At 39.5% G+C, this 27,380-nt stretch overlaps 1 protein-coding gene across 17 annotated transcripts in view; it reads left to right on the top strand.

Annotated features, from left to right (window-relative positions):
- LDB2 (LIM domain binding 2) overlaps positions 1-27,380 on the top strand; it is a 402,626-nt gene that overhangs the window by 335,325 nt on the left and 39,921 nt on the right. For all 17 annotated transcript variants that reach the window (XM_057426646.1, XM_057426640.1, XM_057426642.1 and 14 more), the window contains 3 exons: positions 13,712-13,884; positions 18,662-18,784; positions 20,393-20,476. In XM_057426646.1, coding sequence (XP_057282629.1) covers positions 13,712-13,884; positions 18,662-18,784; positions 20,393-20,476 — 380 coding nt within the window. The remainder of the gene's footprint in view (positions 1-13,711; positions 13,885-18,661; positions 18,785-20,392; positions 20,477-27,380) is intronic.

The raw sequence follows: 27,380 nt of genomic DNA, 5'->3' as shown, positions 1-27,380 counted from the left end.
CATCAGAGTACAGCACTCCTCCTCTGCCCTTACTCCTTAAATGAGTAACTTCACAGAAATAAATATCTTTTTCTTCAGTTCTTATCCTTATGTAAGAAAAATTCCTGCTGTTTCAGTGGAGATCCATGAGGGATCAGGATTTGTCGTTCAATAATGTCTGAAGTAAGATCAGGATTAACAGGGTGAAAAATAATATGAAAATACTCATGTATGAGGGTAGTGAAGGAAGCTGAATTTAGGCAAAGATCTTTTTCTATGGTTATGGTGGAAAAAATTATTTTGTAGGAATATTACATTACTCTTCTGTGTAACGGATGCCCACAATGTAACAATTTTGGACTGGCATTTCTGCATTTTATTCCAGCACCTTTTTTATTCGTCTTATAGCAAAAGTATGAATTGGTTCCCACCAAGCTAACTTGTACATGGTGTTAGGTTTTGTAGACAAATGAGTCATCTAACTATTCACCGCAGTAATCAGCACACACATTCATTTCCAGGCGCTGGGCTGAGTTTGCCATGCTGCTGATAGAAAAAATATTCTTAGTTGTGAAATATCTACAAATTTGAAAGCCAGGGGTATTTCAAACATGTAGTGTACAGCACTGTATTTGCATGTTTACATTGCAAAGTGGAGTATCATTTTTTTATTCAGAGTCCCATTTGACCATAAGAGATGTGAAAGATACCAAAGTAAACTGGTTTTCCCATATTAGGTGATTTCTGTACATTTTTCAAATTTGGTAGATTTTGAAAAATATATTTAATTTGTCAAAGTAGCATTTGGAATTAGATAGTCATATGCATATTAAGATATCAGAACATCGAGTTGTCTATCTGGATCATTCTCCTTGATATCAACAGGGATGCTTATTGGCAGCATTGCATTTTAACCCTATCCAGGGTGGGATCATAAAGTTTGTACATATTTTCCTGTAATTAACAGTTGTAGGTTGATATTTGGAGCATGGGGTTCCCTGCAATCTCATTGTACTTGGATGTTAGTAGCTATCAGTAGCTGTGACTTCCATGTATAATTCAATGAAACCAGCACCTTTGTATCTTTCCTCCTGTTATTTTTTAGAAGTAATTATGAAGGACCAGATCAAAGATCATGTCACAGTTGTCCTTAATGTTTCCATTTTTCCCTTAGGTTTTTAGTTTAGTTCTTGTCAGCACAGGGGTCAATCTGGGTTTCATTTGGGTTGATCCTGTGTGGTTGGATTACATTTTATGCTCATTAGGTCCCTGAAGCTGTCTTGACAGTGGCAGTTCAGCATTACGGGAACTGCATCTTACCTGTAGTGGTTCCAGAAATCACAGCGAGTCATTGTGGCAAAAATATATCAAGAAGATGATATAATGACTTTCTGAAATGTGGAAAAAATGTAGCATACAGCTAAAAGGACAGAAAACATAAGAAGAGGCTATTTCAACCTCAGCACAGGTTTGTTATAGCACTTACTACTGGTGTTACCTTTCTCAAGAGCATTCTGCATTATTTGCTGCATAAAATTTTATTAAAAACTACCTATAACATGTTCTGACTGAAGCTTATAAACCTGTTACATTGCTTGCCCTTTCCTGAAAATGTTTCTTTATTATTTGACATTATCGTGTCAGACACCTGATTTGTATAGCTGAACACAGGGCACTTGCCATCGTTTTAAGTGTAATAAACAAGCTGCACTCTTAAAACCAACAAAACATTTGAAAATGGTAGAATATTTTCCTAATTATTTTGCCTAGCGTGTTGAATACCTTTTTACTTTCTCTGCAGTTCACTTCTGTAAGCTTGAAAGAGAAAGAGAGTGGGAAAGCTTTGCTGCAGAAAAAAAGAAATCAAAGCCAACCACCAACGGCTTTTTGAAAAATAAGTGTTCTGGTTGTTATAAAACATGTATATAGCCGACAACTGATATTATCCACTGGTGAGGTATTGTTCATACATCTACAGCATAAAATTACCAGAAAAATCATGCTGGTTATCAATCCACATGGGCTCAATGCCATTTGAGCATTTTGAGAATGCTGTGTGTATCTTTTATCATATCACTGTAACCCCTCACCTCCCACCAGTTCTCCAGACACGCTCCCCACTACGTTACTTTGATGCACATATCAACACATTTCACCTCTGATATTTTTCACCTGAATGTGGACCATGCTGTGATGCTTGACTGACAGTGCTTGAGCAGGAAGTCCTATGTTCAGGGAGGGGGCTATCTTTCTTCTTTTCATTGCCTACCCATGGGCTTCACTCTTGCCATGAAAAGAAGTCTTCCAACATTGAGGATGTCAGCTATACGTATATGGAAATGCCTACGTGAGCCTGTTCTGTCCACATGTGGAGCTGACCAGATGCTGTGTGTGGCTGTTTTCATCTGGCTTGGAGCCAAAAAAAATACACTTGTTGCCTCTTCACAGAGTTTACTAGCTTAGACATGATGCTATGCTACACAGACACGTGGCTTTTGGGTTACTTTGAGTGTTATCAGAGCAAGTTGGTGTCTGCCTACAATATGCTGTATAGACACATTGATGGCTACATTTACACTGTTCTACCACAGCAGAAGAGTAGCTTTAACTAACCTCAACTAGCTGCCATAAGTACTGTTTCTAGCTTTCTGTCAGTAAAAGGGAGCTTGTGGATAGCTGCAGAAAGCATCCAGAAACAAAGGTAAATTCTTCCTGAGTGGAACCCTTTGAGATCCCAGCAGCCTGTGCTTGTCCTCAGGCTTCTCATCAGGAATGGTGGTGGTGTGAGGTGCTGTTCTGGCAGATACAAACTGAACTGAAACCAAACCCAGGATTAATCAGAACTACAGCTAATGAAAGGTGTGTGTTGCTGCTGATTCAGCCTGGATGGAAATCAGGAGCTTTAGAAGTGAAAAAGCCAGCCACCAGATGTAGTACTCTCACTCACAGCTTCTCTTATAATATTTCTAAGGGTGAAAGGGACCTATGCATTATTCAGATCAGTACTTTATCAGTTGTTTATTCTTCCCTTATGTAGAATTATGCTTGTAGACATCTGTCTTCAGAACTTTGCTTCAGAAAATGTAGCCCAACAGATCTTTCTACATGCTTTCATAGCAATAGCTTGAATATGTATACAATCTTGGGGAGAAAGGGGAGAGACCCCTAGCATAATGGCCAAATCCTTGCAGGTGGCAGTCAGTGTGGTTCCAGTGACTTTTGTGGAACTGTTTGGATTTAGATCAACAAGAGATTAATGGAGTTGATTGCTGTGAAATGCATGGGTTGGTCAGTTACCCCACCACCAGCAGGAGCTGAAGCAGAGAAGCAGACACCTGTTTCCTGCAGCAGCTAAGCTTGGGGTTTGAGTTCTCTGTCTAGGTTTTGTCCCAGACCAGCTTGGGTACTTACATAAAAGAATTGTGGCAGTGTGTGAGGGTGTGTCCAATAAGACTTTATTTTAATGTTATTTTGCTTGTGCTTTTACATAATCTTTTTGGTTTATTCTGTGTTTAGTATTCTGGTAGGTCAGATGAAGTCAGAGGTCGGGGTGTGCTTGATTTAATACAACTGGATGGTTTGCCTGGTTTTTGTCTGTTCCTTTCAGTGTCCTGTCATTTGAATTTTATGGTTTTGCCTTTATTTTTTGAGACGACTTCTCTGGGTATCATTTTCTGTGCTGTGGTGGTCCTTTATGATGGTACAGATTGCATTTGTTCATCTAAAATGCCTGTCCTGCACAATTTCCATCATTTTTACGGTCTTACATTTTGTCATTTTCTGCTTGAGTTTGGTTGTGGTTTGTTGTGTTTTGACAGTGGTTTGTCGTACAGCTGTGAATAACCTCTTTGGCTTGCCTTTAAAACTTTCTTCTTTGCAGTTGTTGAACAAAGTTAACTGAAATACTCTTTCTTCAGAGAGATTAGCAAACAGAAGCGTGAGTGGCTGTTTATTGCGACCAGGCAAACCATTTGTTCTGGCTTTATTTGCATTCAGAGTGCATATTTTTTATGCAAATATAAATATTCTCTTTGCTATAATATTCATATATATCATTGCTGAGGAGCTGTGTGTTTGATTTATAAGATTTTGAGGTTTTACGGTTAAAACTGGAGCTTCCTTATCTAAGGTGCGTCTTTTGTCTGTGGAAAAAAATTAAGGGTAATCCGCTCAAACACTTCTCCCCTCCAGCCTAAAAAATCAGCTTAAACCATAGGCTTCCTCAGAACTGTGCCTGCTATAAGAACTTCTGGATTTTTCAGTGTGAGGTAAGGGTCTGCCCTGCTCTGTGCTACTAGAAACTCAGCTCAGTTGTTTAAACAACAAATTGTGTGGGCTTTGAGTTTTGATTTTATGATCAGTTAACAGACTCCATGAGTTCTTAGAGTGTTGTTACGGGTTACAGAGCAAAAAGCTTGCAGCTGGTACAGAACTGTGCCAGGCTGGTGTTCTGCTGTTTGTGCTTGAGTTTGAGGTGCTGGTTATGAGACCTGCAGGAGAGGATCTGAGAGTTCAAGCTGACTGTGAGCCAGCAATATGCCATTGCAGCAAAGAAACCAATAACCACTGCACTGCACTGCATTAGGGAGAATTTGAGGAAGGAGATCTTTCCCTCAGTGCTGGTGAGACACATCTGGAGTAGGATATGCAGTCTGGGCTCATAGCAAAGAAGACAGAGCCAGAATCTTTCAGTGTTGCCCAGTGAAATGCAAGAGGCAGTGGGTACAAAGTGAAACACAGAAAAATCCATCTAAACATAAGAAAAGGCATTTTCCTCAAGAGATGGTCAAACACTGGCACGGGTTGCTCTCCACATCTTATCAACTGTCTTAGCTTGAGGCAGAAATACTTGAGATCTGAAGACTGAATCTTGTAGTGAGCAATTTTTTAAAGACTGGCAGTGTGCTGCCAGTATAATAAGGAAAGGGTTGGGAGGAAATCTTATTGTAATAAGTAGGCTGGCTGAGCCTGAAGAAAAACTGTTGATGCACTTCAGCTTTTTACTGACACATACAGAGCTTTTATAGTTGTTTTCTGACTGTTTTTACCAAAATGAATTATAGTAAAATATTGTGTCTCTTCAAGGAGATAATGAATTTGAGACTGAGTTGCAGATTATGTGGCTATAATAACAAAGGTCATAGGGTGTGGGTCTCATTGTCATGAAGTTTCTGTTACTTGTTCTTGACTCAAGTGTGTTTTAGAGGATTCAAGTGCTAGTTATGGACTTTTGAGAAGGAGAAATACACTATCAAATGAATCCAAATTACAGAGGCAAATCCTCACCAGGGTAAAATATGGGTAGAAAACTCTTATTGGAGAAATCACAAACATAACACAATGATTGAATTACACAGGATAAAAAGAACTGGGGAGGGAAATCTAGACATTTACAATTTTAGAAGCTTTAGTATTTTGGGTTGTAGCTTTTGACTGTCGACAGTATTATTGACACCAAAAAAAATAAGATATTGCAGATACCATGAAAATGACATGGATCAAAACAAAACCACCCCAAAACATTGCGTTCTGGGTGTGGAAAGAATTCAAGTCACTCTGTCACTGCCCTGGATCCATATTGCTCATGCACTTTACAGTTTTCTTACAAAATTGAGAACAAAGGCAAGATGGTTGGAACCCTTAGATTTCCACAATTTCCATAAAGCGCTAAGTAGGTTACTAAAGATAAAAACAAAATTGTAAGAACATGGGAAAAATGTGTATATACAGCTAATTTTACTGCTCAAAAAGCTGTGCTTTATTACCAATATGGATGTAGTACTCCCACTGTCTTCCAAACCTCATGGAGATTGAAATCTATGATATCTGTGAATTATATAGGTGTTTTCTGAATTTTTAAAAACAGTGTAGTATATTACAGTATACTACTATTAACTATTAATTTTACTACTATTTTAATAGATTTAAAATAATACATTTAATTTTATTTAATATTTAATTTGTATAAATAAATATATTTTTCCTAAAAGTGGAAATTAATCATACATTATCATTTTTATTCTATAACTGAAGTAAATGATAGGAGCCCAGTCTTACCCACTAGATAGGGAACAAAAAAGGACAGGTCTGTGTGTGCCAGATTCTGCCTTGGATGCATGTGGGTGGTTTAATCAACATGGCCCACACGTCTCTGAGACAGGATTTGGACTTATTAGACTGTCTTTTCACTGCCTTTCATGCTGCACTATCAAATCTGACAGTAGCTTTTCCTGAGGATTGACAGATACATGTTGTTTGGGTTTGAATCGCTCACCACATAAGGTCTTATAAGGTGGAGGGGGATTCCCACAAACAACCAGCCTTGCAGCTCTTCCAGAGAACAGGTCACAGTACTGAAGCCGGGATCTTTAGTTGTCCAGCTTTGTGGAGAGATTCCTCCCTCCATATCCCAACCAGATGGACTGTGTCTAGGAGGTAGCACAGTTGCTGTGCTAGTTCCCTGGGACAAATTTAGACAAATAGAAGTATAAGCAGAATAACAGCAGTGACTTCACTGTGTATCTCATTGAAGTTTTGCTTTGTGTGTATTGGTTTGATTATTTCAGTTTCAAAAACGTGTGTAAATGGACATGCCAAACTCTGGCCCACACAGATGTCAATTAGCAATTAACAGAAAGCGCTTTCTGTTTTCTTTCGGCATGCTCAGGAAAGCTCATTTGCAATCAATGGGAAGTCATCTCCGGGCTTCCCTAGCCCTTATATCTGGCTGAGGGAGAGCTAGTTGTAGCGCCTCTCTTTAATTACTGTGATCCAACTGTGATAATCACTTGAGCAAGACACTTTCATGGTCTGCCTAAAGCTTTACGGGATAGCTCAACATTTTTTGTTGGGAGCCAAAAAAACACACAGCTCCAACCAGTGGAGTTTCTCAAGCCCATCTATAGCATGTTGATGAGATAATCAGCTGGAGGCGGCACCAGAGCTTCCAGACAGAGCTCCCTTAAATGATAGGAACAGGGTGGTTTTTTTCCATTCTGTTGCTGATTCTGTGGAACTTTAAAAAGCCTTTTATATTTTGTGCTTTTACTTCTGTCTGTTTTATTACTTATTTTATAACCTAGCTCTAACTGAGGACACAGGACCTGACAGGATTCAGAGCTGCAAAAAAAAACAGCCTGGAAGCAATAAAACCAATATTTTTATTTCACTGATTAACACTTCCATTGTTTCACTTCTATACCAACTTGGCAGTTATCTTACATGGTGTATATATGTATATTTTAAATCTAGGTCTTTGCCCCTGACAGCTTCTACTGTAAAGGCAACACATCAGCAGTTCAGTGAGCAAGGAGGAGTTTGCTATCAAGCCCAGCTCCTGCAAAGAGGCCATGAACCTTCATTCTGTAGAGAGGGCATTGAGATTTTGACAGCCTATCTTTGGGACACAAAGGGAGGAAGTGTTCTTCTATTCCTAGCCTACAAATAATACCAGTTTCCTGTGAACTAGAAAAACATGCTTACTTTCTGTTTAATGCAAATCTTCCTTGGGGAAAAAAGGACCCAAAACAACACTACCATCACCACCACATGTTGTGTGCTGGTGCCACAATTACATTACAGACTATTTTTTAAAGTGGCTTTCTGCCCATAGCTACTCTGAGGCTTGCAAAAACCATGAACTTCACAAGTTATGTCAATTCCCACCTAGACATCAATGGACTTTTTGGCTTAATTTGGGAAGGCAAAATAATTTTAGACTCAAACATATTCCTGAGAGAATGAAGTATTTTACACTCAGTAAAACTTATTTAAAAGGGTAAATAAATGAAACGACAGCATGGAAATAATAATTGCTAGGATCAGGATGACAGAGGGCACCTTAATCATTATTTTTGCATGGCCAAGCCAAAAAGCAGGAGCGTTACCTAGGTGCATCTCTCCCTGAGACAGGCCTTGGGCCATTTAGTATGGTAGATAGTTTCATTCTTTTCTTTAGAATTCCCCAGGAATGATACTTAAGAAATGATATGTAATATAACTGTAACTGATCTGTAAAGCTTCTTGACTATATTCATAGATTGAATCAATTGATATCTAGGCAGCTCATATTTGTGGGAGTCTCACAAACCTACTTGTCTTACTTCAGTTCTAACACTGTAGTTATCTGATCCACCAGAAAGGTATACAAAACAAGCTGTTACACCACTGACTAGGCTAAAGTTACGTCATTCCGGCAGGTGATAGCATTATATTTTGTTCAAAATAGTCACTTCAGATATGCCTTTCTTCTAGACATTTTCATATAAATAGCTATTACCTGTTGCTAAATCCAGCTGATCTTTGTCAGTTTGCCTTGCTATCTAGGGATTTGCTAGCACAAATGAAGCAAACATTAAGGGGCAGTGCCCTCTTCTCATGGAAAATAGTACATCCTCAGATACTCTGCTGGGGATGAAAGATGCTGCTCGGGACAAAATGATAATTTACGCAGCATTCCAGTGATGTGGTTTAAAGCCTGAATGCTGAGGGGCAGGTGAATTTTCCTTCTAGTATATCCAGTATCTTGCAATGCAGGGTATCACATTTCACACTATAAAAAGGTCTTTTCTGTGTAATGTGCCTGTAAGAGCCTGTTAGTTTTTGTGTAGATGTGGGTACGAACTTACATCTGCTTTCTGAAGCCCAAATACTGGTTTCAGGCCCTCAGCATCTGCAGTCATGGCTATTCTGGTGTTCTTGCAGGCAGATGCTATAGCATCTATTATTAATCTCGTTTAATAAGTCCCATTAAAAGGCCTTCTTTCTAATTATTTATAATTTTGCCAAACTTGAGCCAATGAAGCTGAAACTGGTTTTGCTTTTAGCTAGCTCTTTTTTATTTAATCCAAAAAGGATTTCTCCTTTCCCTGCAAATAGAAAATGTTACAAAAGCCTTGCAAATTTGTTTTCTAAAGGTCTAAGAATCTGTATGCTCTGGAGTAGGGTTGCTCACCTTTGCAGCAGGGAGCAACCCTTTTGTCCTCTTTGTGGGGATCTTACTGAATTTATCAAATATATAAATCTTTGGGGGAAAAAAGTGCCCATCCTTAACTATTCAATGCAGGGTTTACTAGAGTCTGACAGCCAAAATTTCCGTGGACTCCCCAGGAGGACAGTGAGTCTTATTGCAGGAGCCCAAGTGGGGCTACCCACACATCCAGTGCAAATAATAACCAGACAAGTTGCAGCTCAGGGCTATGTGGAGACATGGGCATTTCCACTGCAAAGCTTGCAGGGCAGGATCAGCCAGTGCTGCACACAAGAGCAGAAAGCACTTCCTTCTCCTGCACTGTTGGCGGATGCACCCGGGATCCAGGTGCCCTGCAAAGGAAGCAACTTGACCTGAGTGTGGAGGAAAGAAGAGACAAAAGGAGAAAAAAAGAGAAAAGAAAAGAAAAAAAATCAGGGCAACATGACATTAATGTGAAAGAGAGGGGAGACACAGTAACTGGGAGGTGAAAGAAGATGGAGGATGACCGAGGGAGAGTTGGAATGAGTTTTCAATGAGAAAAACACAGATGGGAAGATGTTTGGCTTGGTGGGGGTCCCAGAGGAAAATGGTCCTTTTGCCTGGTCCCTTGCTGGATGAGAAGCTGAAGGAAGGAATGAGGGATGGGATTAATTTGGAGAAGGAACTGCTGTTCTAACTGCTATTAGGAGGAGGCAGAGTGGGGTAAGTGCAGAGAGAGAATCTTATGTGGGACACAAAATCAAGAAAGAGGGCTGACTGCTGGGGCAGGGAGCCTGGGAGAAGGAGCTGGGGCAGACTGGCTGGGTAGGGAGAGCACCAAGAAGGTGTGAATCTGGCATTTTGGGGAGAGTGGGAAAAAACAAGACTGTGACTAGATAGCTGGGCCTGCTTAAATAAGGAGAATGAGGAAATCAGGTGGGTTTGGGAAAGGTTCAGGAGCTTCTTTGAGTGAGAGAAAAAGGGGCAGCATGTAAGGAGTGGGAGAGAAGACAGGTTGATACTAGGAGTTGAACAGGGAACTTGGAAGATTACCAGTGCAAAGCAAGCAACCATGACATGAGAAAATGGAGGATTGGACCATGGGGGTAGGTGAGCAAAAAGACTGGAGGAGAATTAAAGAGCAACAGTTGGACAGTAGATAGGACTTAAAGGGGATCCAGTTGCAGGGGACTCCACGACAATGTATGCAGGAAGCCTTGCAGTAGCTGGGCAAGCATTCCCCTGAGAAGCTAGAAAGGAAATCTTCCTGGCAGCCCAACCCTGAACCCAGGGTGTTCTCAGGCTGCTCTCAGGCCCCTGACGCCAGGAAAAGCTCTCTGTTCTGGGTCTGGATGGAAAGACCCCACTCTCTGCATACTCAAACTGCTACTGCCAATGCTCAGTGCTCCTGTGTCTAAGATCTGAGTGCTGGCTCCAAGGGTGTCCATATGATGCTCCTTTCAGGAAGTGTGGTGTGGGAGGGAGGAGCTATACAAAACCATGCACAGAAATACCTTCTTAAAAGTTTGTTTGGTGGACTCAAAACCAAGCTCTAAAACACTAAGAAATTCAATGTGAGTAGCATATTCAGTGCTCTCTGCTCTGCAAGGTTTTGGGTTCACTTTACTGGCACAAGGATAGCTAAACTACATCCTGAGGTGGTCAGAGGTATCAAGTTGTCCCGTAAGGGAATGGCTTTATACTGAAAGAGGATAGATTTTGATTAGATGTAAGGAAGTTCTTCACTGTGAGGGTGGTGAGACACTGGAATAAATTGCTCAGAGAAGCTGTGGATGCCTCGTCCCTGGAAGTGTTCAAGGCCAGGCTGGATGGGGCTTTAAGCAACTATGTATAGGGAGGCTTTGAGCAACCATGGCAGGAGACTTTGAACTAGATGATATTTAAGGTCCCTTCGAAACCAAACCTTTTAATGTGGCTGCTTTCATATTAGTCAGAGTCCTTTTAGGAAGCAGTATCAGCTGACTCTGGCAGAAGATACATGGTCTTAGTAGAATGCTGTTGAGACATACAGTATTAGGCAGGGCTAGAATGTGTACATCCACACCTGAGGGTATCCATCTACTGTGAGAAGGGAAGGAAAAGCACATTTGACATATGACTATGATCAGGTAAGGGTTGTATGTATGCATGCAGCAGAGCTGGGTGTACAGATGCAAGTGCTTGAATACTCATATATACAGCTATGTTTTGGAGGAGAAAAAATCAAGAAAAAGTCCTTTGCACTTAAAATACACAGAGTCTGTGATGATTCCTAGACTTTATAGGAGCTCTTCCACAGCCTTTTGTTGTTCTTGGAAATACTATCTCCTGCACAAATAAACTTTGTTACCACTGTAGAGAGTTTCATGTTTATCCCAGAAATGAAATGATCATTTTAAACCATGGAGTGCTGCAGAAGAGAACCAAAACATTGAACCTGCTTCAGTCTTCTCTGGCAAGGCCACATGGTGAACTGAGGACAGGCCTGCTTATTAACACCAGTTTCCATTAATGTTTCTTCTGAAGCTGAATATTAACTATAATCATCTATGCTGGACTAATTTGCATTAGCTATTTTCAGTTTTACAGTCAGATAGGGTCTGCATGGGCATCTGTCATTGAAAATCCGGTTCCATGGGGCATATCCTTATGTGCACCTTTATCCCTCTGCATCCTTTTGGTCCCCCACTTTGTTGTTCACAGTAGCATATCCCTGTGGCAAACCTAGGTAATTCTTACTAGGAAAAGTAATAAGAACAAGATATTTAATGCAATTCTAGCTTTCTTTAATGTGTTGTAGCTGTGAATACAAGGCAAAAAGCAACACCATATGACCATGCTACTTTGGGAATGGTCTATAAAGTACAGTTAATACTTTCAAGATATTTATGCAGTGCATAAGTCGCATGAATAGAGGTTTATCACAGTCAGTAGGAATGCAGGATTTTCATATCACACATTCGCTTCTTAGGATGATTAGCAGGAAATTAAATTTGCACTAATTAGCCTTAGGGGAGCAAGAAATTAACTTGATGGGTAAATTCCACGTTTTACTCTATACCATACCAACATGGAGGGATTTGAGTTAAAGCTTGAGTTGAGTCCTATGCTGATGCACTGGACTACAGATTTCCTAAATTAGAGTAAAACACTGTAGAAAATTAATATATGGATGGTGAGCAGGGTGAGTAGGCGGGGGGTTTTAAGATCAAGAGTTGTAGAATCATCATTCAATGTATTCATTGGATTGTCAGCCATTTCTAGAGAGTGTTGCATATTTGTGTACATTATATTACATTAATATTGAATATTACAGCAAAAGCTTTAACAAGTCCTGATTTTCTATATTTGTATATTTTCATCATACAATGTGCTTTATGACCGATCATGCAATATTGCACATTTTAATGCTCAGAGCAGAAACTGTTTTCACAGAACTACTGTGAAAATGCCATACTTTTTAATTTACAACACCCACTTGCAAATACATTTTTAGGGTCAGGAGCCTTTGTTTGTATGCTGGAAAAACTCCTATGAAAATAATTTTTTCAGAAGTTACTCTCAAAAGTATAAAGCAGATGAGGGAGGCATGAGTCACCACACAGTCCTAACAGACAAACTAGGAACTAACAAACACCAGTCTTGCCTGTTGATGGTGGCTTTTCTATATCATTCTTCCAAAATACAGTTTAGATCACTTGGTTTTCCCCTCTGTAAAATGGAGGCAATTCTTATGTATCCACCACACAGAATTACTGTAGATTGATTAGATCATGCAAAGCACTGAGTCATTCTGTATGGAAGTATCAGTCTATTATACACTGAAGTGTTCTGTCATACCAGGCTTGTGGTTACACCCAAATTTATCTGTAAAAAAGAAGATGGAAAACATCAGTTGCATACAGGATAATTGCCTTTAATGTCAGTGCTTTTCCTAATTTGTGCATCTGAAGAACACTCAGAAGCTCACTATTATGTATTTGGATTTAGACTTTGTAGTACTTACCTGAAACTGCTATTGAAGTGAGAGGTATGACTTCAGTGAGAATTTTGCCTGAATAAGTATTGCAGAAATGAGTACCTTCAGTCCATAGTTTGGTGTTTAAGTGGTGCATACACACTAGTTCAAATGTCTGCTGAGACTCTCTAATAAATACTTCTGGTCTGAAGAGAGATCTCAGGTAGACGTGTGGGTAGTCATATATTGTACATCATGTATTGTATTGCATTCTTAGGTCCTTCTTCAATCCCCAGGACTCTCATTTTGCAGCAGTAGGACTCCAATAAAGAGTGTGTGATGTGTGTGTATATTTATGGGTGGTTATATATATGCATGTGCCCACACACAGACAAACATATATGTATACACAACACCAGTATATAAATGTGCCTTGCCTTTTTGGGTGTACAAGTATATTTCTGTAAATGCTCAACACTTGTATCTACACATTTATGAGTAATATCCAACTTTCAGTTATAATTGACACCATGTGGTTTTCTGTATAATAATTAGTTTGGGACAAAAAACCTTGCAGATGGTTTCAAGACTAACTCAAACTTGCCATCAATGTAAAAAGATTAAATAAGATGAGCCCACTCCCTCTCATTGATTTCAATGGCAGCAGGCGCAACTTCATTTCTACAGCAGAGAACATGTATTATATTTGTTAAATGAAAGGTTGATTTCATTGCACTTAAAATTATTCATGTTCTGTTAGAAAATGGTTTGAGATTTTGTAACCTAGAGCATTTGCTGAATTCTGCTTTGTATTTTCCTCACAGCAATTGGAAGGACCCTCATTCCTCGTTATTTTAGCACTGTCTTTGAAGGAGGTGTAACAGACCTGTATTACATTCTCAAGCACTCAAAAGAGTCATACCACAACTCATCCATCACAGTGGACTGTGATCAATGCACCATGGTCACTCAGCATGGAAAACCCATGTTTACCAAGGTAACAGGGAAGACTCCATAAAGCATGTTGTTTTTCTTTTTCAGTGTGTATAAGGGTGAAAAATATTGGCTGTTGCATTTTTCTGGTAGACTACGATCATTTCAATACTGAAAACCCTTGAAGCCTTTTAATTACTATTTTCTATATTCATTATGTGACTGGAAAATTCTGTGGGCATCCTCTGCAATTCTCCCAGAGAGATTGCAAGAGAAGCACATAATGCCAGGTTGCCAGAGCCATCAGTTGTATGAATTAAATCCAACCTGCCCATCTCCTATTCCCTGGGTTTGATTTTAAAGCAACAATGAGATTTCACATTGCTGGTACCTACCATTTGGGATGGTATGTGTTACATTTGATACTTACCCAGTCCAAGGGCTATAAATCTCTAGGAAAATAGTGAATTAATACAGTAGGATGCTGGTCGAAAGGGCAGTGAAGTCAATGGAAAGAGTCAATTGATTTAAACATGCTCTGGATCACGCAGTTAGTGAATATTCAATATTTGTAATTGATAGTGAATTATCTTCATGCATTGGCCACTTCTAGTCCTGTAATTAAACTGAGTGCCATGTATTTATAAAAAACAGTACCAAAAAGGTGGAAAATACAAATTATTTCCTTACATTAAAAAAAGTTTAAATTGAAATGTCCCCTTTCATAAATTAATGGGAAATTATAATTTTCCATCTTGTACTTTTTCATCTTATGAACTTTAACCTTTGTGTGAAAAAAGCACAAAAGGAGAAGGGGTAGCAGGAGGAGATCACCCATGCATTTTGGCCCTTGGCCTGCAGGACTAGTGAGGTTTTAGAGTCAAAAAAGACACTGGCTATTGAAAGTATTATGACCAGGACCCACATATCTTACACTGTTTTAGCACATATCTGCATCCCATCCCCCTGTAGAGTCTTCCCTGCCATCTTACTGGCTCTTGGAGTGGAGCTCAAAGCAGGGGGAGAGGAAGCTGCTGGTGTGTGGAGCGCTGATGAGCTGCGAGGTGTGTGTTTAATGGTGTCATCATTCCAGCTCTCCCACTCCAGGCCCCAGAGACTTACATAGACACAAGAGAAAGCAAGCTGCAAAGAGACCAGATAGTCCTAGGTAGCACAACTTTGCTACCTCCCGCTCACAAGGAGTCATGTGCTGGCCATGTGCAGCAGACACACACTAGTGATATATAGTAGTTGCTTCTCTTCAGAGCTCCCTAAAGTGATTTGTGTCATTTCCCTTTGCATAAGCTTTAATGCAATAGCAAATATAAGACGGGGTATTTTTTTGAATCAGAAATACCACACAATTTTCTCAATTTAGTTAGTTTGTTTTGCTTATCATGGCAGAACATTACAGCACCAGGCTGGGTGCACACCTTGTATGAGGGGCCCACAGACACCTCCCATAGCACCGTCCTGTGTGAGCAATGAGTCTCTGCCACTGCCTTGGCAGCACACAGCCTACTTCAGCCCTGATGCTTCCGCTGCAGATTCTGACATAAACGTCTGTGTCCCAGTAGAAAAGTTCAGCTGGGGATGTGATTTGGATTCTAGGAGAAAAATTAGGGGGTTTTAATGGCTGTATCTTTAAAATGTAACTATGTTTAAGAGCAAATTTAAAATAAAACAGAGTAGTTAGTGGAACAAGGTAAAAAAGAATACATTACCCTCTCAGAAACAAGTTGGAGCTGATCGCTGTCTCAGCTGTGCATGTGTAACTTCTAGCAGAGATACCGAGGGCACAGATCTTGTACCCAAAGGTAAATTCCTACTCTCACAGTATCTGTGGTGGAGCAAAGCAAATATCTCACAATAAGCAGCACTCCAATGGACTGTGTAGGTCCTTAGATCAAGTCTGCATTTGTCCCAGTAGAACTACCACAAAGAAGTAGTTAGTTTTTAGTTCCACAAATGCAAAAATACAAACCAACTGTATTTGTTAATAGCTCTTTCAGCTTCACAACCAACCTCTAATCTGCAAGTTCACCATTTTCTAATATAAGGGGCTGAAATAGTTCTCATCACATATTGAATCAGAAATCTGCAGGTGCATTTTATTCATGTCAACATTTTCCTAGCTAGAGAAACTCACTGCATGCCGCAGTACTGGACAAATATATAAAATGGCATTTCCATTTTTTATTTTCAAACAAATATGGCCAGAACATGCGAGAATATAAGTAGCCCAGCTTGTCTTTAGAGGGCAAGAGATCCCTGTAAAGTGTGGGCAAACTGTTTTTTTGCAGTTAGCGATGTTTGTATTTCTCAATAGACTGGCAAAGGAGAGTTATTTTTTTACCCATAGAAGAGGAGAGGACCTTTGCCACTAGACTAGTGAGCACCCTGTGTTTGAACTATTCTCTTCCTGCACCCAACACTGGGGCCATCAGCTGGATTTTATAGATGAAGCCTTGAAACTGACGCATTTCCCAGATTTGTGTAAGCCTAAGGTTTCTTTTCAAGCAGCGACTCAGGTTTGAGAAATGGTAGTTAATAAAAGGAGAAGTCTTCTAAAAGATGCCCTGTTAGGAGAGCAAGGCTCTGAGCAATAGGCACAGGACCAAAGTTGGTTTTCATAGGTGTGAGCGGTTGAAATTCCTACAATTAATAAGTGCAGCGAAGGGGTTAAAAAGCTATTGGTTAGTTTGAGAAATGTTCTTTTTTAGTTTTTTCCTGGCCTAGTCTAGAGCAGCCACGTGATGCACTGAATGCCTGCCAGCCTCTTTCTTGTTGATCCTCCGGAGACCATCTGTGCTGGGGGCATTGATTAGAGTGTGTCTGCTGGGATTACATCTTTTCTGTTGCCATGCCAACTAATCAGCTGATTTTGGTTACCACAGAAACAAAATGTCAGAGCTCACAGTACGGTAACATGAATTCAGCACAACAGAAAATGTTTTCTTAATTGGAGACCCTTTTGATTTTTTGGATTCTATGTGAAAGGCAGTTGTTTTTTTTTCTTTAAAAAGGCCCATTTAAAATAAGAACTGCACCAATTTTATTTATTAAAAGCAATGCATAAAATTCTGCTCCGCATAAGGAAATGAAATTCCTTTATAAGAGGTATAAATTTTTACCACTGTGATATGAGGAATATGCTTCAGTTTTTCTATTAAATTTTTTTAATGCCAGTGCATAAAATAAATCTGTTAAGAACTGCGGGGTTTTGAGCTTAAGAGAAGCCTCAGGTATTGTTATAAAAAATATTTTAAACCTGAAAGATTTTCATATTAACTAGACAATAATCAGGATCTTTGGCTTCGACAGTAAAATTAATATAAAAGGTTTTTCTTCTGGTATGAATCCTATGTGTGTGCATGTGTACCCCTGTGTAATTTCTTGTCATAGTGCTAGTGATGTGAAAATCAAAATCAGGGTCAAATGACAAAATAAGTTACATTAAAAATTTGAACGCATCACTAAGATGTGTTGAAAAGGGCAGATGAGAACCTGTTGCAAGATTGTCCATTGTAAGTCTACCCTAATTTGTCTATATGGTGTGCCTGTTAAAATTACCTACATGTTTTTGCAGAAACAACCAGGAAAACTATGATGATCTTAAATGAAATGTTAACCAGAAAAGCCACACATTGACCAAATGGGTGGTCAGCCAAGTCTGATCTGGGGACTGTAAAAAGTCTCAACAGACTCAGCTGAATCTAGGATGGCTAGTTGTTCATTCAAATACCGGTTGTATTAGCATTAAAGTTGCAGAAACCTTTTATTTTTAAAGCTGTTACACCCTGTTTCCACAATAGTTTGCCAGTTTGAGCAGAAGCTGTAAACTAATCAACAACAGAGGTAGTTAATTTTCAGATCAGGCATTATTTACAGTGGTAAATTTAGTTAAGATACGATGCCAGGTATGTATTTTGCACCTTAAAGAAGACCATGGCCATAGTAGGTTTTCCACATAAAGCTGTGGACCATTGTTTTAAAGCAATTTATTTTATTTTTCATTTCCAGGTAGTACCCACTTGCTTCATTTGTTCCTCCCATATTTTGTCTCCTTTCTTAGACAAGACCCCTCACAAAGCTGCGTGAGCCACTTTCTGTGGAAGCAGCTCTGTTATCCATGACTGCAACCTCTCCTCTGCTCCCCTGGCTCTCAAACCTGCTGTGGCAACGCAGCTCATACAGCCTGATGGCAGACACCCTGTCTGACTTTTCTTGGAAGGGGGCATTAATAGAAGTAAATAAAAAATGAAAGAAAAATAAAAATGGAATGAAATGCCTGGAAAAGACAAGAAAACTTGGAAAAGACAAGAAGTAAAAAAAATAGGAAAAATATCAGGTTTGGCCACAGGCATTCAGGGCACTGTGTACTCCAACTGGACATGAAAGGAAGGTTTGTATGCCAAGTTATTGTAAGGAAAGGGCAATGTAAAACAGGTTGGGAATGACTGGTTCAGCAACTTGACATCAGGTGCACACAGCTGCACCACAGCCACCTCCACTGTGAAGTTCAGTCATTAATTAGCAGTAGTGAACTGTGAGGGAAAGAGAATTGATGCAATAAATTAGATTTAGTGCATACAATATTCCATGTTTGTAAAATGCTATAAAATCTATCGCATTGTAAGTTACTGTTTCCGCAGTAAGGCCTATGAAGTCATTTTCCCACATTCGTTTTTTTCTCCCCAAGGGAACAAAAACCTATTAATCTACCAGAGATAAACAATAGAATACTGTTCTGATACATTCAAATGTTGTTTAATTGATGATACAATACCACTGAAAACAAAATTTCTGGGAATTTATTTCATGCATTTTGTGTATTCTAGGTGTGCACAGAAGGACGTCTTATCTTGGAGTTTACTTTTGATGATCTTATGAGAATAAAAACATGGCACTTTACTATTAGACAATACAGAGAATTAGTCCCACGCAGCATTCTAGCCATGCATGTAAGTAATCCTTTATTCACTTGACCTAATGTAAACAGATAAGATAGGTTTATGAAGAACTCCAACAAATTTCACACCCAAGGCAATAAACTATAAATATTTTGGTTTGCCTGCAACTACATCCTTTTACAAGTTCTTTCATCAGTCCCTTGTTTCTCAGTGCTCTATTGTTGCTACTGTTGCTATGTTTTCATTTGAGTTTAGCACACAGTTTTCCTTTAATCCCATTTGGTCATTGGCCCATTGGCTGAAAATTTGTTCTTATTGATGTGAACTGCAATTCAGTGAATTTTCATTATTGTAGGTATGAATTATGTTTAGTCTTTAAATGAAGCAAACTTAAAGTTACCCTTGCATGAGACAGAAAATAAGTATTTACCATGTATTTACTTAGAAACCTTTAGAATTTTAAATCTGATCTCTTTTTTTTTTTGTAGTTAATGACTTTTTTCTTTTGCAATTGAATGAAAACACACACAATAGAACATTAAAATATTAAATATTCTAGATTCTGAAGTTAAAATATTATAAGGTAAATCATTGCAGAGAAACAAAGGACAGAGTCTTATCGCCACTTTGAGTTCTGCACTGTAGAAGCATTCTGACTAGTAGGGCTCCATATACCAAATTAATCTCAGGGCTATAGTTATAGAGAATAAAAACACAGGCTTATATATGTGCTTGTATTTTGACATCAAGTTACTTAGCTATCCATAGATAAAAATATGTTCATAGTGAGGAATTTTAAACAACATAAGAAGCCTGGGCATTTTTGAAAGTGCTGTTACACGCCTGAAGAAAATACATTTGAAAACCTGCCCCATCTTTTACTGTAGAGGGCTGATCTTCTGAACTCTTCAATAGTATCCCATTAAGGGACAACGAGGATGGCCATGAGCGACATTATGCATTTAGGGGGGCCACTGCAATTCAAAGAGAGTGGAAGCAGGTTAGCCAGCAACCAGCAGGTATTAATTTTAGTAATGAGATTGATCTCATTTTAAAGAGGAGGCTGGTCTCACAAGTAAAGCTCCTGGCTAGGGTCAGAGAAGGACTGTACTTGCATTTCCCCTGTTTAATTCTGGGAAGCTAACTTAGACCGGGAGCGTTCTCCAGCCTATGCTTAATGCCACTTACATTATAAGCTCTGCTGAAGGTGCCTTGATGAGTTCTTTCTGCTTCAGTTTCTTATCCACAAAAAGAAAGTGATGCCTTCTGTATTCCTGCCTTTGTCTGCTTAGTTTGGTGGGGCTCCCAGCCAAAAAGCTGGAGGCTTAAAGCATGCTGTGATACTTGAGGAAGCCCTTTGGTGGGGTTCCACTTACTTGCACCGCTGTGCATGCCCAGAGCTCCTAAGTCTATCTTTTGAAAGGGCATGGACAGAAGGAAGATATTGGAAACCAGTCTTTATTCTGCTCCAATTTCATAATTTCCTGTGCCGGCAGAACTCTGTAACTTATTACCTACGTTTAGCATCAACGTATAATTTTTCCAGAGGAATGGAACCTTTTTCCAGAAAACCCTCCCTGCACTCCCCCAAGCACATAGAAAAAAAAAACCAAATAGACAAAAAGCAAAGTGAAAATGCTTTTTTCCTCTGTTGTTTAGGCGCAAGACCCTCAGGTGCTGGAGCAGCTGTCCAAAAACATCACTCGAATGGGTCTGACAAACTTCACCCTCAACTACCTCAGGGTAAGCACACCATGGCTGATGATTATTGTGAGCATTTTTAAAAGTTACTGTTAGCTTTGAATCAAGGTAATGAGAGCAGAGCCTGTGTTGGTCAGGTAAGAAATGGAGCTAACCCTTAACGAGGGTAAAGGAGAAACACAGACTGTAATAAAGATATAGCTGCTAACAATGTGCCATTAAAAAGGATAAGAATTCTATCATGGAGTCAAAGCAGTGTGTGAGTAGCCCCTGTTTTTAACAGTCTTTCTTCTCAGTTTTGAATTTATTTGTAAGCAGGAAATTCCCCACCATTTTTCCTCTCTGCTTCACTGTTCCCGAGAAAATGGCAGCTCATTCTTATTAAAAGCTGCCTGTCTTCTCTGGCTCTTCAACCTCCCCAACTCTCCCAGGCAGAGAGGCAGGGCTGAGGCAAAGCTCAGCTCCAGCCCCTTCTGCAGCAGTCCCTCAAAGCAGCCTTCACTTTGCTTGCCTCTGGGAGCCTGAGCTTCCTTCTCAGCCTTGCACTGAATCAAGTGTGGTTTTTACAATTAAATAATGCATTTGTTCCCATTGCTTTTTGACCCTTAAAGTGCATTCAGAGTTTGGAAGTTTATTTTTATTTTTGAAAGTATTCCCTGGTGTGGGCTTACAATGCACACACTGAAATATGGGATTGTAGAGTTTGTATTTCAAGGTTGAAACTCAGATTTTTCTTTTTTCTAGGCATGCCATTAGCAGATACAATGAGGCAAATTGCTTAATGATACAGCAAGCTAACTTGGCCAGAATATCTGATTTTATTCCTTTTAATTGTGTGAGCAATTATATAAGATGCTTTTTTAAGATAATAAGAACACTAGAAAATGCAGTTATTTTCAGCCTAATGTAGAGCTGTACCTGACAGTCTATATTTTAGCTGCACTTCATTCAGGTCTGTGAACCTTGTAGTACTTTACTGATGGATGAAGTCCTACCCCCAAGTCTTCTGAACTCCCAGGGGGACAGTGTGCAGGACTGAAATGTGTGGTGAGATTTCTCTCACTGTATCCCTACAGCTTAGAGACAGCCTGTGGTTGTACTTACTCTCCCAATATGATAAACCATTGCTGATTGTTGCTTATGTGGTGTTAGTGTAAAGTTACTGTTCAAATTATAGTGTGAGTTGTGCAGGGCATGTTTGTATAACTGGAAGAAGAATATGGCATAAAACCTCAGAGGGATATTACATTGAATTAGAATTTTTCTATGCATAAATTCAAAAATAATATGTCTATGTAGTGGGTATTGTATTTCTCATGGTTCTTTTAGTCTGTGGTTTGGTACAGAGGGTGACTGTTAGCTTAGCCAACAGCCCCATAGCCACACTGTCATTGCCCTGTGGTGAGGCATCCTAGGGCACGTTGTCCAGAAACCCCCACTGGGGATTTCTCCTCAGTCAAGCCAAGTTTTGCATTACACCCTTGTGGTAAACTGGGCAGCTAGTGGCTGGCTTAGGTAGGCTGTTTCCATGTTTTCCTTCCAAAGCGTTCTATGGTACAAGGCATTGCCTCGCTTTTGAGGTCTTTGATCCCCTTAGCATGACACACCAGCAAGCATGTGGGCTGGCCTACACCAGCCACAATACTCATACCTGTCCTCTGCCAGGCTCAGGGGGCTTACTGGATTTACAGCACTACCTCTATCACTGACCCCTTCTGGGTCCTTTGTGGTATATTCTGTAATTGTTGAATGTGACTATGCAAATGAGTAAGGCAGGGTCCCTGTTAGGAGGCAGCTGGCATCAGGCACCCATGCTGCTCCACATCAGCATCAAAAAAAAAAGGAGAGGAAGGGGGGAGGGAGGAAAAAATCTTCAGAAAAAGAAAACTGGGATCAAGCACTCGGGAGATGAGCAGTGAAGTGGAAGGGGATGAAAAGATGAAGTCTTCTTCCAGACTAGTTTTGTTAGCTTCACAGACAACATTAGGTCTTTGGGTGCAAAGCTTCCTCTGGCTCCTGCTGTGGTGATTCCAAAAGGAAATCTTTTTTTTTCCCAAGCCAGTCTTTGCATCTCTCTTTCTTGTGGTGAGGAATTGATCATTCTGCTCTTTTTTTTTCAGATGTTGAGCTCATCATGGGAGCTCATATTGCATGATATATTTCCATTTTGATTTACTTCTTTTCCAGTTACTTTCTTCTGTTAATTTTAATATGAAAATCTTTTCTGCACTCAGGATTGTAAAATCATGCACTAAAAAAAACGTGGCAAATGCAGTTAGGTTTAAGGTGTTTTGTTTTGTGGGGTTGTTTTTGTTTTAAGTTAGCATTTTATGATGCTTTATTCGGTCTTCCCAGTGTTTGGTAATTAGCACTGTTAGATGGGTTTGAATAAGTATTTGAAACTAAGCATAAAAATTATTTTCCGTTTTCTTTTTTTTTCTGCTGCACACAGCAAAGGCTTGTGATACTCATAAGCAAAAACTTCACTGATGGGCAGAATTAATCATTTTTATTCTCCAACATTCACACAGCAGCAAGCTGTGCTGCAGTCTCTTTAAAGGCAGAATTTAAACCTGGATTTCAGATGGCTGTGATATAAAGGTATAGCCTGTGTTTTTTATGCTCTAGACATCACAGAATGCTAAATCATTGCTAGTTGGGATAATCGCAGTTGCTGGCATGTAAACCTCCATTCCAGAGTGCCACATGCCTTTAGAGCCACAGCTTTGGATGCATGCCCTGGTTTGTCTTCATTCTCTCCAAATAAAGCTGTCCAGCATAGAAGAACATTGATTTTGTAAATCATATTTAATACAAATTTAAAATATATCTTCTTGGAACTTGAAATATTTTGTCCTGTGTCATTTGCCAAATGCTCTTTCTCTCTGTTTTCTCTGGCTCTGTGTAAAATCATAGGCTTCCTTTCTTTCTACTTGCTAGTTTGTTTTGTTCCAGCATAATTGATTACCTCATCAATGGGGTCAGCAGACTGCTGTAGCTGCTGACTAGGAGTTGAATAGGCTGTCTCAGAAATAATGAACAAAACCTTGTAGGTTTTAAATTAATATCAAGCTTTCTAAAGTGTAATTTCTCATCAGGTCATCAAGTAGTAGATATTACAAACTATCAGATAATAAGGCCAAGACCTATATCCTAGTCTCAGTCGGTATGATTCCAGGAACAAACAGGAATCCTGTACAGGGTATGAAGATGGAGATAACGCTCAGAAGAACAGTTTCCACCAAGCTACAATAATGTAGTCCCCATGCATTATCTTATTTTTTTTCTATGTAATTTTCTAGTTGCTTAGCTATGTTATTTAGATCTTCAATGCATAATGGATTTGAATACACTCTAAAACCAGTAGCTTTATACCAGCAGCACTATTCACAATTTGGAGGTCAAATGTTTCTTGCTGCCTTCTATACAATGATTTATTCTCTTGAATTTTCTGACATTATAAAAGCCAGCCCCTACTGTCAATTAGGCTGGGCTGCCTAGCCTGAGCCTTGAAATACAGTTGTCTTCCAGAATTTGTCTCTACCTTATTGTACTGCCTGGTATGGAGTGATTTCTTTTTCGGGCTTTTCCTCATGTGTAGCTATTGCATCCTCTCCACATTGTGGTCTGCTCTGGTAGCCAGTTTATTGGTGTCAATGTAGCTGAATCTGCCTCCGCCCTGTGCAAAATGAGTTAGTGTGGCAGAGCTCTTTCGCTTTACGTCAGTGGAGGTATCTAGGCAGGGGAAAGCACAGTCCCATTTCCCCTTATGTCCTGTAAGGCTATATTAACCAAGGCTTATCTCTGAGCTACAAATTATCCAATTTGTTTGTTTTCCATATAAACCAATAATGAAGTGTTACTATTGCAATGCAGAGGACAATATTTTTTGAATCCCCACTTTTGCTAATTTAGTTCCTCAATAGACACTTTTGGATTTCATCTGCTAGGAGGATAACATGAATTATTTAATGGGACATAAATTTCTAAAGTTGATACTTACATTATAATCAAAAGCCATTTGTATGTATACTCATTGTGTATGCAAAGTTTTCTTTTGCACATGCAAAATAGACATGCATGCAACAGTTCCCTTTAACGTGCAGGGAAATTTGCTTTTCTAAACATGGCTTCATGCATAGGAAGGATATAGTAAGTAATTTGATTGCTGTTTTGCTCCTAATATGTAACAGTTTGTGGCAGCTATCAGGTCAATATTTTACAGCTGTGTGTCTTCAGTGAAGAAGGAGAAAGATTACATGCAAGTGTGTTAAGAATGCAAGTTAAATACTGGGGGAAAAGAAATGCTATCTTTATAGTCACCCATGCAACATGAATGCTTTTCCCTTTGTGAATTACATTATGGCATCCTCTTCTAGCTACATCATTATGCATTGCCTTTCTCACAGACTCCACAATACATTCAGTTTACGGATTGAGTAGCCCTCACTCAGTAACAAGTGCTCCAGTGCTACTCATTTCCTTTTCTGGAGCATCATTCTAGTATCTCAACTGTAAATGTCAATGGCTACAGAGCACCTATCATTGTTAGGTGCTCTGTAGCCGTTGTTATTCCCAGTGCTCTCATGTGGCACTGAGAAACATGGATCAGCACCAGGGCACTCTGAAGGGTCAGCTAAGTGGAGGTGGACATTCTGAGAAAACAAGGGCATAATTTTGCAGAGCACTTATCGACTAATAACAAAATATATTGATAACAAAACTGTTGCCCTTGGATGCAGTTTGCTGTCTTAGGCTAGCTTTAGAGTTGTAAAAGGAGCAGCTGATGGCTCTGGGAACACACTGGAGAAAATGATTTTTCCATGCCTTAGTACTATAGTAGAGCTTCGGGTCAGGGGCAGTTTGTTAAAGCAGCACTGGGTTACCCTAAGCTCACCCTTTCTTGTTCTGCAGTTCCCCGCTTCATGCTTCTGCTGCAGTCCCATGTCCTCAGTAGATACAAATGAAGTCCTATACACAGCAACTTCGTTTACTTTGTGCTGTGCAGTGAGCTGGGGATGCTGGGGAAACAGAGTGTATGATCATGTGCTGAGATCCATAGAAGTATTTAAGGCCAGATTGAATGGGGCTTTGAGCAACCTGCTCTAGTGGAAGGTGTCCCTGCCCGTGACAGAGGGACTGGAACTAGATGAGCTTTAAGGTCACTTCTAACCAAACCATTCTGAGGTTCTGAGATGCTGTATCCTAATGAATGCGAATAAGAGTTCTATTAAGGGTTCACAAACACTCAAAGGAGGAGGTTTGGATCATTTTATCATTCTGAAGATTTTCCTATGGAAGCTGTCAAAATTTTAAAGGATCCTCAGAACCGAAGATGCTGAAAGCAGATGGATTTTGTAGACTTTATTCCTATAAATGATGGAATTTTTCAACCTAAACCAATTCAGCTTGTGGCAGGTCTCCCCAGGAAAATGCAGTCAAAATCCGAAGGTTCTCGCAGGATTCAGATGACTATAGCTGGCTATCCATAGTCTATCTGTGCCAACTATAATTAGCTGATCCTGCCAAGGTTTTCTGGTAATGTAATTTCTTAGCATTTATTTTAGTAATGATCACAGCAGTTTCTCTCCCTGTCTTTCATGCATTTAATGCTTTATACACAGTGTTATATCTTCCTTTCAGAATAATAAATGAGAAGAAATGTATTCTTTGCAACAGCTCATTCAGTCAAATGTTACCTTTTCACTTTTTTCAATAAAGACTCAACATCAAAGAATAGTTCTATCAAGAGCTGCTCCATCATAAATAGGAACGAGCAGAGAAAAAGATACAGCAAAGTTTTTAAAACATAAGTGGTCAGGATGGGGTGGTTGGGACAAGGAGGCAGCAATGTGAGAGTTGCAGAAGGTGGGACAGGTAGAGAAGCACCAACTTAGAAATGTTCTGAAGAGAGGATGGAAGCTGAAGCAGTCTCTAGACAGGGCATGGCTTGGAAAGATAACAATTTTAACAATAATAGCAGTGCACTTTTTATCCATTGGTCTCTAAGTATTTTATTAAAATGAAATGTTTTATAGATGGGAAAATTGTGGCACATGAGAAGCAAAATAAAAAAGATGGAGCAAATCCAATAACATTTTAAAAAATCAGATGGAAATTTAAACCAGACTTTGGAAAGTAGAGTGAGCTGGTGCGGTAGTGACCACTTCTGCTTCTTACAGCTCAGAAAAAGATTTCAGAGTCCGTGGTACCATGAATTTGAGAACTCATTGAAAAATGGGGAATGGGAACAGAGTGCAAGTGACTAGAGAATAAATTGAGCTTTTAATAGAAATGGCAAATTTTACTGGTATTCTGGAGATGGTAATGGCCAGTCTTCACACAAAGGACACTACCAAGCTCATGAGTATCAGTTAAGGAGAAAGACATTATGTATGAACACAAGCTAGCTACTGTGCCCACTGAACATACAGACCATCTGACCTTTGAAATACAATTAAGGTCTGGACTAATGAGAATGGAAGGATGATAATCAGTGATGTGAATCCTTGAAGCATCCATGAGTAAGAAATCAGAATGAAGTTAGGCTGGAGCAGTTTAAAAGTAAAAAAGTCAGAGGGGTAAAAGGGAGAAAAAGAGAGACAAAGACAAAGCAGTGGCCATATAAAAACAAGCTATGAGATTTGAGCTAGTAATGTTATTGCAAAAAAGAAAAAAGATTAAGAAAAAAAAGCCCAAGAACACAGCCACAGGCTCTCTTTTTTCAAGCTTGGACTAGTATGCAGTGCAGTCATAAATAATAATAACTATTAATTAAGTTTAGGAATGAGAGCTGCAGAGGTACGTTTTGTACAAAGAAATGAAAACGCCAAAACCAGCTTCTTGTTCAAAGCAATGAAAGCAGCAAAAATTTTAATTAGTTGTTTAATATTGAGTATCCATGGGTGTTTGGTGCAAATTGTTATGCAGGGAGTGGTGGGTGCTC

This window comes from Pezoporus wallicus, unplaced genomic scaffold, assembly GCF_028554395.1.
Source record: "Pezoporus wallicus isolate ANWC-B61680 ecotype Strahan unplaced genomic scaffold, APGP_CSIRO_Pwel_v1 scaffold_13239, whole genome shotgun sequence".
Taxonomy (NCBI): domain Eukaryota; kingdom Metazoa; phylum Chordata; class Aves; order Psittaciformes; family Psittacidae; genus Pezoporus; species Pezoporus wallicus.
Note: the sequence above shows the minus strand (reverse complement) of the source record. Positions and strands in the feature narration are given on the sequence as shown.